The sequence below is a fragment of the Muntiacus reevesi genome, chromosome 22 (genome assembly GCF_963930625.1).
Source record: "Muntiacus reevesi chromosome 22, mMunRee1.1, whole genome shotgun sequence".
Classification (NCBI taxonomy): Eukaryota; Metazoa; Chordata; class Mammalia; order Artiodactyla; family Cervidae; genus Muntiacus; species Muntiacus reevesi.
In genome coordinates this window covers 46,995,144-47,010,023 of record NC_089270.1, presented here as the reverse complement: position 1 = coordinate 47,010,023, position 14,880 = coordinate 46,995,144, and the positions used below count along the sequence as shown (strand labels likewise).

General features: G+C 35.4%; 1 protein-coding gene across 11 annotated transcripts in view; it reads right to left on the bottom strand.

The window, feature by feature from the left end:
* FRYL (FRY like transcription coactivator) overlaps positions 1 to 14,880 on the bottom strand; it is a 254,961-nt gene that overhangs the window by 68,385 nt on the left and 171,696 nt on the right. For all 11 annotated transcript variants that reach the window (XM_065914173.1, XM_065914177.1, XM_065914175.1 and 8 more), the window contains 9 exons: positions 14,619 to 14,726; positions 11,446 to 11,683; positions 10,405 to 10,590; positions 10,040 to 10,126; positions 7,858 to 8,126; positions 5,741 to 5,936; positions 4,876 to 5,000; positions 2,879 to 2,936; positions 1,226 to 1,317 (listed from right to left, as the gene is read on the bottom strand). In XM_065914173.1, coding sequence (XP_065770245.1) covers positions 1,226 to 1,317; positions 2,879 to 2,936; positions 4,876 to 5,000; positions 5,741 to 5,936; positions 7,858 to 8,126; positions 10,040 to 10,126; positions 10,405 to 10,590; positions 11,446 to 11,683; positions 14,619 to 14,726 — 1,359 coding nt within the window. The remainder of the gene's footprint in view (positions 1 to 1,225; positions 1,318 to 2,878; positions 2,937 to 4,875; positions 5,001 to 5,740; positions 5,937 to 7,857; positions 8,127 to 10,039; positions 10,127 to 10,404; positions 10,591 to 11,445; positions 11,684 to 14,618; positions 14,727 to 14,880) is intronic.

The window sequence follows — 14,880 nt, the reverse complement described above, 5'->3', positions numbered from 1 at the left end:
CATGGTAGATTGTAAGCTGACTCAGAATAACTGAGTACCTACTAGGCACCAGGCACAGAAGATCAACTGATTGAACAAACCGAAGATCCCTGCCTCCTGGCCATTCCAGAATTCATCTTTTTTTCCTTAAGTGAGAAAAAAAAAAGCCCATAATAGTGTTCACTTTATTTTGATTTCTCTTGGGGGGAAAAAAAAAAGACAAATCCAAAAATAAAACATGCAACTGTGTTACTAACATTACAATAAAAGTAATAAAAAAAGAAAAAAGATCTAGATATATATTAGGTTAATTTTTTGCATCAAGTTCAGCAACTGTTAAATTCATTTTGACTAATTTCCACTGTTTTATTTTTGTGAAGCAGCAAATGAAAAAAAAAAAAAAGAATGATGTTTCTTTTATTTGCTTTTCATTTACTATAATAGTAAATCAATGGTTTAGATTCTCTTTGATTAAAGCTATATTTTGAAAGCACCTGTGAAAAACATTCGATGTTAAATATGAAAGGTGTTAGGTGCACTCAGAATAAATGATCAGGATAAATGGTAAAGTAACAATATATACTATACTTGCTTATTAATATATTTTTTTTTTTCTTCAGGATCTTTTCTGGAAATGGTCAGGATTCATTTTTTTCCTCCTTCAATGGTCAGGCAACACCATTACGTTTCTAAGGAAACAGTTATTTCCCTACATAAAGCTGATGGAATTTTCCTCAAGGCGTTGGCCTTAGTGTCAACAATAATTTTAGGTTTTATGTTTTTTATTTGTAAAGGGTGGAAATAGAAATTATGTTTTTGGATTTCATAACTGCTCTAAGCACAATAAATTAACAGTTGATTTAAGTAAATTTGCAAAGTTTATAATGTTTAGCCTTTAAATACATGATTTTTACAACTCCAGAAAAAACAGATCTTGAAAAAGGTAAGACACAGTTAAAACAGACACCCACTCCTGGAAAAAAAAAAAGGTTGCTATCTACTTGCCTCGATTACTAGATCTCAAGAAATATTAAAATCATAAGGACATTCCACTCAATCTTTGCCCGAAGCAATCTGTATGAGTGGTAGCGCTTCAATCTATTCTTGAGCCATGGACTAATGTATCAGATACATCTTTAGTAAATAATATTTATAGTGGTGCAATTTTTTGTTGTTACAAACGTGCTTTTTGGTTTTTGTATATTTCATAAATTACAAGCTTTAAAAATCAAAATCCAATACCTACCTGTGACTAATGACACCGGCATCTGCCAGCAGTTCAAATATTCGTACCAGCTGTACTCGTAAAATATCTCGACGCCTGCGCCGCTTCATATTCTATTCCAAAGATAACAAAGACACTAATTAAAAGTCCTTTAAGTAAGTTGACAGAAAATTTGCTGATGTAACTTAGAAGGAACACTGGGAATGCCTCACAAGTTTGGAGGCTCCTTATTTTGCTTCTGCAAGATAGATGTCAGACAGTCTAGGGGCTATTACATCAAAAAAGGTATGTGTGGATAATTTGAAATTAACAAGACAAATAAAATCAAATGACATTTTATATAGTAATAAACTTATGAAGGGAAAAATAGAATTAAGTCCATAACTACTTTATGGTTACTTTTAGGTCAGATTTGCTAATCTGACAACTTTAGAGGAACTGAAACAGTTAGTAAACTACTCCTTTTGGATGATAAAGAATCCCTAAGATACTCCCAATAATATGACAGAAGAGGAGGGAAAACATCACAAAGGGGACTAAAGAAACCCCACAGATTTCACTCATACCATGATTTTTCACTTATCAGTTAATTCTGACACACAAAAATACAAGCAAAAAGAAATTCCTTTGATCGTTATGGTATGAATAAATATGTTTGTCCTACTAAGGCCAAAGTATTAATGCCTAGAATAATAGTCATAACATCTCAACTTGATTCTGCTTGTAACAGGAACCAATATAATGGTAAGATATAATTAATCTCCTATATCACTTTCTTCTTGAGCTCATCATTTCATTCATGATGTAATACAGACTACAACCCAGTTTTCTGCCTGCCAAAACAGGCCAGTTGTGGATAACCAGTTCATTAAATTTACTGCTTCTCTCAGCTCTCATGAAGTTTGCTGTAATTCATACTGAATGAAATGGTTTCTTAACAGTGCTTGCGGATTTCTGCAAAGTTTTAGTTGACTTGCTTTCATTCTGTGTTCATAGAAAGACTGTGAGTCTAATGCTCTCAAAATATAGTGCACATTCAAACACATCACTGTGCATATCTATTCCCTTGTTATGATGACTTTTTGTCCTGAAATTGATGAGTATACATACTGCCACTTAAAAATTTTATTTCCAATTCCACTTGCACTGTAACCAACATATTATTTTGAAGCAAAAATCTCATCAATTACAAAATGGAGAACTACCACTACTCCACAGGGCCGAATTAGAAAAAAAAAGAAGTGAAGAATTACAGACACTGTCATAAAGTCCTCATACAAAGTAGCTACTGTCATCTTCTTCCTCTCTTGCTAAAATTCCTCAGAGGATTGCCATCGTTGATAGCAGTGATTCTAATTCAGTGTTCTACATCAGACTCATCTAAGGTGCTTAAGAAAATAGATTTCTGGGCTCTACTCCAGGGATTCTCATTAAATAGGCTAGGCCCAGGAATCTATAATTTTTTGCAAGCTCTCTGGCTAATTCTCAGATTCCACTGCCATATGGGGACCACCAGTCTATTGGATAAAGCTGAAACCAGGAGACTTTCATGTGATAGTTCCTTTCTTGCTTTGCAGCCAAACATTCCATCACTTTCCCCATAACATAATTACAAAGAAAAATTTTAAGTGTTTGCCAAATAAATATTTAATGATATAAAACTACACAGTTTACCTCTGGCCTTCGTTCAAGTGCCTCTTTAATTATGGGATGTAATTCCTCTATTAGTTCCCTAGAAGAAAAATAATATACATTCTTTCAATTAATAGCCAAACATATAATCTGACCTGTAGAAATATGTAAATATTAATATAATGATATAAACTGACAAACGTTAACCCTCATCTTACTGTTTTAAACACAATTTTTATTGTCGTTTTTTTTTTTTTTTTTTTGGGGTCATACCACATGGCTTTACGGAATCATAATTCCCCGACCAGGGATCAAACCTGGGTCCTTGGCAGTGAAAGCACGGAGTCCTAACCACTGTACCACCAGGAAGTCTCTGTTTTGTTTTGATTGTGAAATAACACACATACTCTGTAGAATATTTGAAAAATAGAAAAAATGGTATAGGCCACTTATTCTAATTTGTAGAGATAAATACCTGTTCATTTTACAACCCATATATAGTTTACATAGTAGAAAGTCTAACATACATAGAATAATAGTATTCTTTTAATTAACACTAGTATAAGCACTTCCACATGCCATTAGTTAATTTATAACACTCTAGTATTAGGTTGAATATGATAATTTTCCTAACCATTTTCAGTTATTACTGAACCATTAAATTTTATCTAACCGTTACAATAAATAATGTCCAGTGAATACCTTTATATACTAATCTTTGACTTCAATTCTGATTATCTCAATAGGATTAGTCCTTACAAATGAAATTATCAGTCAAAAGGTATGAATTTCACGAAAATAATCTTTTTTTGCTTATATCCTGATTTTAAATTGTAAATGTACTCATTGTAGAAAATTGGGAAAATACCAAAAAAAAAAGAAGAAAATAAAATCCATCCGCAATTTCATTGTCTATAGAAACTGCTCCAGACATTCAAAGTATCTGCTTCAGAATTGTTTCTATTTATGGGGATTTGTGAAACTGAGATAATTTTTGTACCTCATTGTTTTCTATTAGCACAACAGTGTATTTACTTGTCATAAAATAGTCTTCCAACACTTCATTTATAATGAATGCTATTCACACCTACAGATATGATTTATTAACCTATTCTGTTGTATATGTTACCTTGGAGACAAAGCATCAAACATTACACCACATCAATAGAAGACAACCTCAAAAGAATAAATTGAGGACCCAGGACTTCCCTGGTGGCACAGAGGATAACAATCTACCTGCCAGTGCAAAAGACACAGGCTCGATCCCTGGTCGGGGAAGATCCCACATGCGTGGAGCAGCTAAGCCCATGCTCCAAACTACTGAACCGTGAGCGTTCTAGACCCCGCATGCTGCAACTGCTGGGCCCACATTCTGCAACAGTGACGCCTGCACATGCTAGAGCCTGTGCTCCTGAACAAGAGAAGCCACGGCAATAAGAAGCCGACACTATGCAATGAAAAGCAGCCTGTGCTCGCTGCAACTAGAGAAAACTTGCACAGAGCAAGGAAGGCCCAGCGCAGCCATAAATAAATACATATTTTTTAAAAATTAGGATCTAGTCAGCAATAACAAAGCAGAAACTCAGGCAAAAATGAAGAAGTTGCTTTATGACTGTCAAAAACATTAAGAATGATATAAAATATGTACATAAATAATTCTTTTAAGAATAGTCACTCTCTTGAACAAGAAGGAGAAAAACTAGTTTTAAGCAACAGATCAAGATTGTAAACTAACAGAATCACTATGTAAGACAGGAAGGAAAATATTATACCTTTACATGACATTTCATAATCTCTAGAACATATTTATGTATAATATATAATTTTCATAATCATTCTTTGAAGAAAATAGGGTAAATGTTAAGCAAAATTAGAAAATAAAGGTGCTGATAAATTAAAGGACCTGCTAAATGTTAAGTGGCTAGCTAGCTGGTAAAAGTCAGGATTGATATGAAACTATCCTAAGTATGCTACCTTGCCTTCTCAAAAAGTAGCCACATTTACTATTTTACTGCATAGAGAAACATATAGATAATTACCTAAATGCTCCTGGGTTGGTCCTGCCAAGACCTAGAACTAGGGATTCAGTGATTTCCATGCTCTCAGAGCGCATCATTGGAACTATGTGCTTAAACAAGGATGAAGGGGATGGGATGCCAATAATCTGAAAAAAATATTATATTTATAGTAGCCATTAATGATAGTACATTCAAATAAATAATATGGCATTTCAACAATATTTGGTCACAGACAATGGAATAATGACATTTTAGAATGAACGGTGCTTCAGAATTCAACTGTAACGTACATAATCTTAAAACGGTCACTGAGAATTTGCTCACTACAAATTCGTTAACAGAAGTGGGATTTGCAGGCCTCTTAATTTCTTACAGACACTTACTATCATGTAATACAGGCTGACTCTCTCCCTTAGCCTATTTCTTTTGACCTGTAAAAATAAGTAAAAACAAAAAACTACCTTTAAAAGAATCATCAGTGTTAAACACCCAGTGTTAAGTTTTGTCAGTTTCCTTCAACCATCTGATAATATTTTATTTCATATCATGGAGACCATATCACTGTTCTTATCAAGTTATTTGTCCCACTACGTAATTTAGGGAAATTCTAAAAGAAAAACTTTATATGTTATTGGTTCCAACTAAGAATCCATTAAAATATCGGGTTGGCCAAAAAGTTCGTTTGGGTTTCATATGCTGCTATGGAAAGCCTGAAGGAACTTTTGGGCCAACCCAATGGTAACAGGGATTTCTTGAACCATTTTCAGTATTAGTCCATGTAACTAAGACACTTTTCAATCAAGTTACTTTACTGCCCTGAAAAAGAAATGTTAAGCCATTGCTCTTTGCTGCCGTTCGGATTCAATGCCAGAACTAAGCGGCTCACCTTGGCGTCAATGCTGTAGCCGCTGTCGGGGGTGGACGCCAGCGTCTCAGGAGGAGAGCACCTCACGGAGCCCGCGGATGTGGAGGGCGCTGCGGGGCTCGCCGCGCTGCAGCAAAGAAGCAGGTAGTTTCTCCACAGGCCGATGTATGAGTCACTGCTTGTGGTGGCGTTTACTTTCTTAGCATTGATGGGGCTACTGAGAGAAAGAAAAGCAGGTAGATATAAATAACATGTGTTTTTAACAGTTTCTTTTAAGTGAGAGCTCCTCTGTCCATGGAGTTCTACAGGCAAGAATCCTGGGATGGGTGGCCATTCCCTTCTCCAGGGGATCTTCCCAGCCCAGGGATTGAACTTGGGTCTCCTGCATTGCAGGCAGATTCTTTAAGTCCAACTAAAGCTAAAGTTCTACCAGTTTAGGGGAGATGGTTAGCATAAAGTATTTATTACTACTGCTGAATCTCTGTGGAATAAGATATGAGTAAAATATAAGACTGAAAGTTAAAACATTATAGGATCATTTTAACATAATCTATTATTTCTGTGGGTACAGTTAATATTTTATCAGGTCACATTTTATAACTTATTATATATACTCAATGCAGAGGGAAAAAAGTGAAAACAAAATGAAAATCACCATTAATCCCACACCAAAATAAGCTCTATATATTCTTCTACACATCTTCAATTCAGACACATGTATAAAGGTATAAATATATCTTTTACCTTATAAAAACTAACAATATTATTTCATTTATTTTGTACTTGCTCTTTATACTTAACATATATGTTGAAACATTCTTCATGTAAATAAATATACTTCCATGACCTCATTTTTGATGAACATATCTTTTATCATAGAGATTATTATGGTTTATACAGCCACACTTTCACTGTTGGATATTTAACAGTAATTTTTCCCTATTATACACAATATTAAACATTTGAATATATGCTTAATTATAATACATGTTTAATTATTTTGTCAGGTAAATTCCTGAAATTGGAATTGCAGAGTCAAAGAATATCTACACTTTTAAAGCTTCTATCAAATTTCTGTCTTGAGAGATTAGACCACTAAAATATTTTGGAACAATTCCATAAATCTTCCCAAATAGTGAAAATTCTGTTGGGATTAAGGACTGAGAGCAAAACAAAACAGGAAAAATACTAAGTTTTAGTCCTCACCTTCAGTTGGCTTATAATCTATTAAGATAAACAATACATACCATGCCACTGATTCATCAATAGTTTCTTAGTATCTTAAAAAAGTTTCAGAGCACCATGATGGCAGTAAAAGAACAAAAATAAAAACTTGCTAAAAAAAAATCACCACCATCATGTGTGCTAGGGGAAATGTACAACACAGAAATAAAAGTGTCAGATGGTGCTAAGTTTGATGGAGAAAAATAGAGTAGAAAGGGGATACAGGGAATGGTGGTAAGAGAGGGGCTTATAATTTAAAATATGGTAAAATAAAGGAGACTAAATAAGTTCATAAATGTTATACAAGGTGGCAAGTGTCAATCTTCATTAAAAAATGGCATCCAATAAACAATACCTGAGAATCTATAGCAATATATAATTAACATGTATGTATACATATATACAAACAATAAAAACAAAACCAAAAAATGTATACATGCTTTTTCAAACAAATTTTCTTTGCAATTTAAGAATAAGACTAACCTGCAGTTTATAAAGCCATGGTCAACTCTCTGCCACTGTCAGTTACCCTTAACTCTTTACTATTATGCTCAGAAACTCACTGAACTCATTTCCTTTCACTTCCCACCCTTTATCTACAAACTTATCTATACCCACATCCATATTCATCTTCATACTCTCCTCATTCATTCATTCATTGAACACAAGGTATGTACCAAGCACTGTGACAGTTAAATAAATGAACAATTATAATTTGTAAGACCAAATTATACAAAAAGAATGAAAGGATTATATGACTATATCCTTTATAACTTTCACTGCCCTCCTTAACACACCAGTACATTATGGCATATCGTTTGCGGGATTTCCAATTTGTAGAACTTTTCAAGTGCATGTGTTATGAAGGTTGACAGCTTATATATTGCAAAATTTACACTAGGAAAATCACTTACTTTATATCAACTTGTGGGGATAACAACTGAAGCCTTGTGTAGGCAAACATCCAAGCATAGCTCACGGCTGTAGGGCAGTGTTTCGGAAGGTTTTCTTGCTTTAAAAAACTGGAGAGACTTATAATCCATGGGTCTTGGCCTTGGGTCACATGTGCAAATATCCATATGTGTGATGGACTGATCACATCAAACTGGTGGCTAATGGGAGAGGAGTTCCACTCTGCTAATGTCTGTAAGTCTATTGAGCTCGGGCAGTACAGCAAAGTAGTCTAAGCAGAGAAAAAAATTCATTATTGCACATTTCAACAACTTTCGTCAGTTTTACCACATAAATTGCTTTAAACTATAAAAGTGGTCTACTGGTAGTTTCTAGAACAGAGATTCTTAAACAGGGATAATATGAAGTCTGAGATAGATTTAAGGAGGTAGAGAATTCCTGAAATTGCATATAAGGGTTTTGTGCACATGCAGTTTTCTAGAAGAGATTCTGTAATTTTTATTAGTCTCAAAAAGATCTATAAACCAAAAGGTTAAGAATCACCACTTAAGTAATTCTTATACGAGTATGCAACTCACAGGATACTCAAGATGCTGGAGAACTCAAAAATGAACTATTAACTTTCATGATGATGTGCACTGCAAGACAAGGGAAAATGCCAGCTGCACAGTCCTGTCTGACTCTGTGAGACTCCACAGACTGTAGCCGGCCAGGCTCCTCTGTCCCTGGAGTTTTCCAGGCAAGAATATTGGAGTGAGTTGCCATTTCCTTCTCCAGGGGACCTTCCCGACCCAGGGATCGAACCTGGGTCTCCCACACTGCAGGCAGATTCTTTACCATCTGAGCCATCGGGGAAGCCATTGTGTACAATGTATGCATAAGTGGAACAGACTGGAAAATGGGCTCCTCTCCAGAACTACACATTCTCAAATATTTGCTCACTAATAGTCAAAACTCTTATACTGAAGAGATAAACTTCAGAGCAAATTATTTATGATTCAAAGACAACAAAAAATGGAGTCTTAAAAACTGAACAGAGGCTCGATTCACTTGATCATTCAACAGATATTTACAAAGTACCTGCTCCCAGTCAGGCACTGCTTTAGGCACTAGAAGAGAGTCACTCACTTCTCTTCTTGTTGGCCAATTCATGGTTAATAATTCAAAACAGAATTCTTTAAATTGAACAGATTTATAACCATACCTTAGGCTTCTAAAATTTTATTATTATCTCTCTTGGTTACTTGTAACTTTGAGTTGTAAGAGTCAAGAGTTATGTAGAAAGCACAGAAACCTCTTGTGCAGGTATTGCAAAACAGGAAGAAAGTATTTTCAATTAGTAAAGTTTGATAGTTATTCTTGTATCAGTTTTGAAAACTTGATATATGACCTTTCTCCCCCAAACCAAACTAAGAGAGATAGCGTAAGCTTTCTTAGTAATGTATGTGTTGACGAAGTGTTTTTCTTCATTTCAATGAGTGAAATCACATATGTTGTTGTTGTTTGGCTGCTAAGGTGAATACTACCCTTTTGCAACCCCATGGACTGCAGCCCACCAGGCTTCTCTTTCCATGGAATTTTTCAGACAAGAATATGGAAGTGGGTTGCTATTTCCTTCAGGGGATCTTCCAAACCCAGGGATGGAACCCACATCTCCTGCATTGACAGGCAGATTGTTTACCACTGAGCCACCAGGGAAGCCCCAAATTACATATGACTCAGGCATAAGATATTACATATTTACTCCATGCACTTGAATTTATATAGCAAAGCAAACAAATACACTTACTGCAAGGTGAAGAGTTCAATTCTTTTGCTTTGAATTTCAACAGAAAAAATTTCAATAGCCCTTTAACCAGCATATACGGGTCAAGAATACTATATGCCATAATCAATAGCAAACAGTAGTCAATTGCAACTTCAGATTTAATAGAAACTTCTTAGTTGGAAAGATTGGAATTTTACAAAGATAAAATATTTATATTTTTGTGGGGAAGAGTACTAACCATAGCATAAAGTAGTGCCACTTTGTGTATGCCATTTTTTAAAAATTATTTTTTATTTTCAAAGCACTTTACCATTTTCACAAATACTTTCTAATGCATGATATTTCTAAAACTCAGGTCTGTATGTATGTACACCTTAAGTTTCAAAACACTGCTGAATAGCATGGTCATTAGTTACCTGATCGGCCCCAGTGAGATGAATGAAGCTCTCAAGAATGGATGGGCTCAGCCTGTCCATCACATCTATGGCTAATTCATCATCACCCTATAAAAAAGACATCACATGTCTATTAAAGTTTAGGAATGTTTAAGAACAGCAGCCAAACCTAGATAAACATTACAAATTTACTTTAGCCCAGTCTGTTACAAATGCAATAGAAGGCAGGCAGGTGAGCTTAGACCCTCTCAAAAAGATCTTGTTAAAAAGTAAATGATACCTGTATGGTAAAAACAGAAATGGAACAAGGATGGAAAAAAGGATAGACAAAAGGATAGTTTTTAAGTACTTTCATTAGATAGTTGAATGAAATATCTAAAATTTACCTTAGGTATTTCCAAAAGTGCAACTAAAGCCCGTATTTCTCTAAGGACGCTGACAGCTAATCTCCTAGTGGCAGGTCGACTGCTACAGAGGGTCACGAGTGCAAATCCTTCGACCACATGGAATACATTGGAACACGGTATCCTTTCCAGAGGAGGGGGGTGAGAAGCTCCATTAACTACACCATGCTTGAAAAATAAAACACAAGTTAAAAAAAAAAGTATGTATTCCAGTAAAACAATTAGTAAAGAGTAAAGCAAATCATAAAAATGACTGCTACAGGTCTGCCTCAGCTCAAGAAATTTAAATAACATTTAATTTATAAAAATACCACATCATATAGTGAAAAAAGCATTTAATTGGCAGTCTAAAACACACAAATATGCAATGTACCTAAGTTCTATCATTCTCTGGCTGCTTTGTAAAAAGCTTTAGAGTTGACACTTAATCACTATTGGTGCAACATTTCTATATGGAAAATGAGGGATTGAATGGTATCCTTTGTACTCAAAGTTTGGACCAGCAGCGTGGCATCACCTAGGAGATGGTGATGTGCAGGCTCATTGAACATTGAGAAGCTGGGTTGGCTTAGATGATCCAGTTCAATATCCAAGGTTCTATGACTTCTACATTTTCATAAATCAATAATTTGAGCACCCTTTTCAGTTAAGTAGCTCACATACTGTATAGGTGAAATGGGGACCACTGGTGCCCTTGATAAACAACCAAATAACTCAACTGAAAGGCTATCAACATTTTTTATTATACCAGCTTTAAATATATTGGAAACAGCCTATATGTGAGTTAGAATTGCCTCCTCTTTGTATGTTCACCGAAAACTAATTATTACCAAAGGAAGAATTTAATTTCTATATTTAATATATAAACTATAGCAAAGTTCTGCTTAAGGGGTTACAAATACTTTGAGAGGAAATAAAACTAATGAAACTTTTAATTTTTGAGGAAGTCAGTATGTTTTAACATCATAACCAGTCATTTACCACTGACCATGCACAGAGGAACAGTATGGAAGAGTCTGGTACCTGTGAGTCCTGGATTTTGTTGTGCATTTGGGTTGCTTGTTTCCACTGATTTATTAACTGTACCAACATCTTTACAGCATTATCAAGAAGTGTGGGATGGACATCAGTCACTTCACGCACAATAAAATAAACAAATCCTGAAAGGACATCCTCACGCCAATCTGGAAAATCAAGCATTAGTGCCTGCAGGGTATTGAAAGCCAGAGCACGAAGTTCTTCATCCATGTGAATTGTGAGCCTACCAAGAACAAAATTCCATTAGCAAACTTCAAAAACCTTCCAAAGAGCTTTGTCATCTAAAACTTAAAACTAAGAATTTTAAAAATATATCTTCTCAACTGGTTCTTAAGAAGTAAGAAAACAGGAACCAATGTTCACTTTTTGTGCTGTATTTGTCCTTATGCTAATCTGTATTCATTTATTTAAATTCACATGTCAATCTATTAACATCAGTTGGCATCAGAATAATAAGTTTGATAATTCAGAATAGTAAGTTTGATCATAACTCAAATGTTATACTTTAGAAAAACACAGACTAACAAATCAGAATTACATTTTAAAAATTCTTTAATCCTTAAAATGCTGTATATTATTCTATAGTCAATCAAATTTATGCAGAATTATATAATACCTTAGTACTAGCTGACATTTATTTAGTCCTATACTATCACTGGAAAGGACACAGTTTATCTCTACTGCTCCTTTTATGCTGCTGAGCTGACAGTTAAACATAAGATGGCTGATTGTGATGAAAAAAATACAAGGTGGAATGAATTTAACAGAAATAATTCTTGAAAATGAAAATGAGAATTAAGTTGTAACTTCATAAATGAGTATGCCTAGAAAGAAGATGAAAAAAAAAAGAGTGACACATGAAGTCTTCAAGAGAATTTATGTTAAGTAAATTATAGGAGAGGCTCTATATAATTACCTTTTAAAGATATCAATAAGATATGAGGACAGGAATGTAATATTAGTTAAAAGATTTTGATAGGACTTAAAAAAGAGAATGATAAACAAGAAAATTATAAAAGATGTCTGCAGCAATGAAACTACTAATATTTAATGCTATATGAGTAAGAGTTTCTGTTTGGGGCTACAGAGAATTATTTACATGATTGACCATCAAGACACATGTATCAGAAACAGCTCAAATGAATAAAGATAAGTAGGTGATATTTAAAAATATGCCACAGTTACATGCTTGGGCAGCTGAAAAGATGGAGTTATCCTCAATGATAGAGGAAGAACACTGTGTGATATCACTGTCTTTGCTCTGCTGAACTCAGTTCTGGTCTTCCCTAAGCTAACCTTCAACTGACAGTGAGACTGCGGAGAATTATGTACTACAGTTGTTTAATACAAAGACCCAGAGTGAGCCCCAAAGGTGTAGCAGTTACAGCGGCACATTGGAAACCACACAGGGTCAGATCAAGGGTCTCAGTCCAATGTTGTGTCTCTGACGGTGGCACCAAAGGAGAGACTATGGGAAAGGAGAGGGACCAGCTCCATGCTGCTGGCTATAAAGGTCGTTCAACATTCCCTAAATCCACGAATTTACACCTCTCTGTGTGACTCGGGATATATCCACGCGGAGAAAGGGGACTGACTCATTTATGGCCGGAGAACTACTGAACCTTCCCCGGAGACAGCAGACAGGTCTGCAAACACACAGTGTATCTTTGCTTTGTTTGCTTGCTTGCTTTATTCTAAGTAAACAAGATTTAGACATCACAATTCCAAGTGATAGGAGCTAGGGACAAAATAAGCAGACCCTGGAATCTTTCTGCGAAAATAAATTAGGTATCACAAGGGAAAGGGGCAAAGTCAATAGCAAACTGTCAACCACTGCCTAGATGTTTGCTCCTTAACTCGGCTCCTCCACCCCTGCCCCTTGCGGATGCAACTTCACTTTGGTGGGGAATATGGACTGCCATCCACAAAACGGTGAACTAAACTGAGTTGGGAGGAGTAAGAGCAGAAGTGAATGACAGTTGTTTCCTGCTTTCTCAAGGAATAACATTATAAATAATTAAACTTGTTTTCCCTCCCTAACGCTGACAGGAACTTTGTAACTCCGCAATCTAATTTATAGCAAGAGTTAAGAGATACAGTGGGAAGGGATGACTTTATCTCATGGTGCCAAGTATCAAAGGAACCTCTTTCTTCTCATTTAATACCATTCAGTCTCCTACTGCAACCCTTAAGAGCTGAGGATAGGGAGTGCATGGGTGTTTGAAATGCTCTGTGATCAGGGAGGTGGGAAAGGCTGCTGGAGGGGTCCATTAACTGTTTATTCATTGTGAGTTTAGCTTAAGACTTAGTAATCGGTGTTCAGCAAGCAGCCACCATCTTCTAACATGGTGAGATACCACTGCTCCATTGATGGTCTTTGTGCTTGGTTTTCCATTAGGGCGGGGCCAGCAAACTATGGCTCAAGGGCCAAATCCAGCCAGGCCCCTTAACAGGTGGCTGCTTCTTCACTACCAGGGCAGAGATGAGCAGCTGTGATAGGGACCACGGGACTCACAAATCTTAGAACAGTCACTATGTTGTCCTTTACGAAAAAAGTCTGCTGACCTCTTATTTAAAGAGAATCCCCAACTGCATCAGCAAAGCAGTTTTTCAAAAGACCATCATCTCAACTTAGAATTACTTCCAGGAACTGGTATTTAAGTTTGGATATCATATTAATTACTCTTTTTATAGAGCCTAGTGAGGAAAGAGATAAAAATCTGAACCCTACGGGCTCTGCAATAAGAGAAAAAAAGTGAAAATGAGACCTGGCCAACACCCTAGGTGCTAAAGAAAGGACCATAGGAGTTAACACAATAATTAATTGCCTAGTGAGTGTCATCACACGCTGATAATGTACATATGTTAACAGAACATGTTCTATAAATCCCAAGAAATAGTAAATACTAGAAGGAAAGGCAAGGAATTTAAAAATAGGATTTACAGGGGAACCCAGAAGAATTTTAAAAGTTAAAAGATGAGTAAGGAGAATGTGTTAACAAAACAAAAGACAAAATGGGAGTTTAGAGAGTTATCCACGGATGAAAAATGTCTCTATCACTACATATTTTTAGTGATAATAGTAATGGGATGCTTTAGAAATTTAAAAAGACTGAATGACATAAAAGTTAACCTCACAAACAGGAATTCTCATTTACCTTGCTAACAGTTCAATGAGGTCAGTTCTGCTCATACCATCAGGAATCAGCCTTGGAATAGCAGCAATACAAGTTCTAAACAAATCAATTTTGGGTTTTCTTTCCCCGCTAAAAAACAGATTACAAGAGGACTTAATAAAATGAATCTTATATATATCAAACAATGAAAGTAAACTTAGAAAAATTATTACAGAAAATATGAGCCCACCTCCAAAAGTTTAATGTATTTAACATAATAAAAAGAGTATATACATTTCCAGTA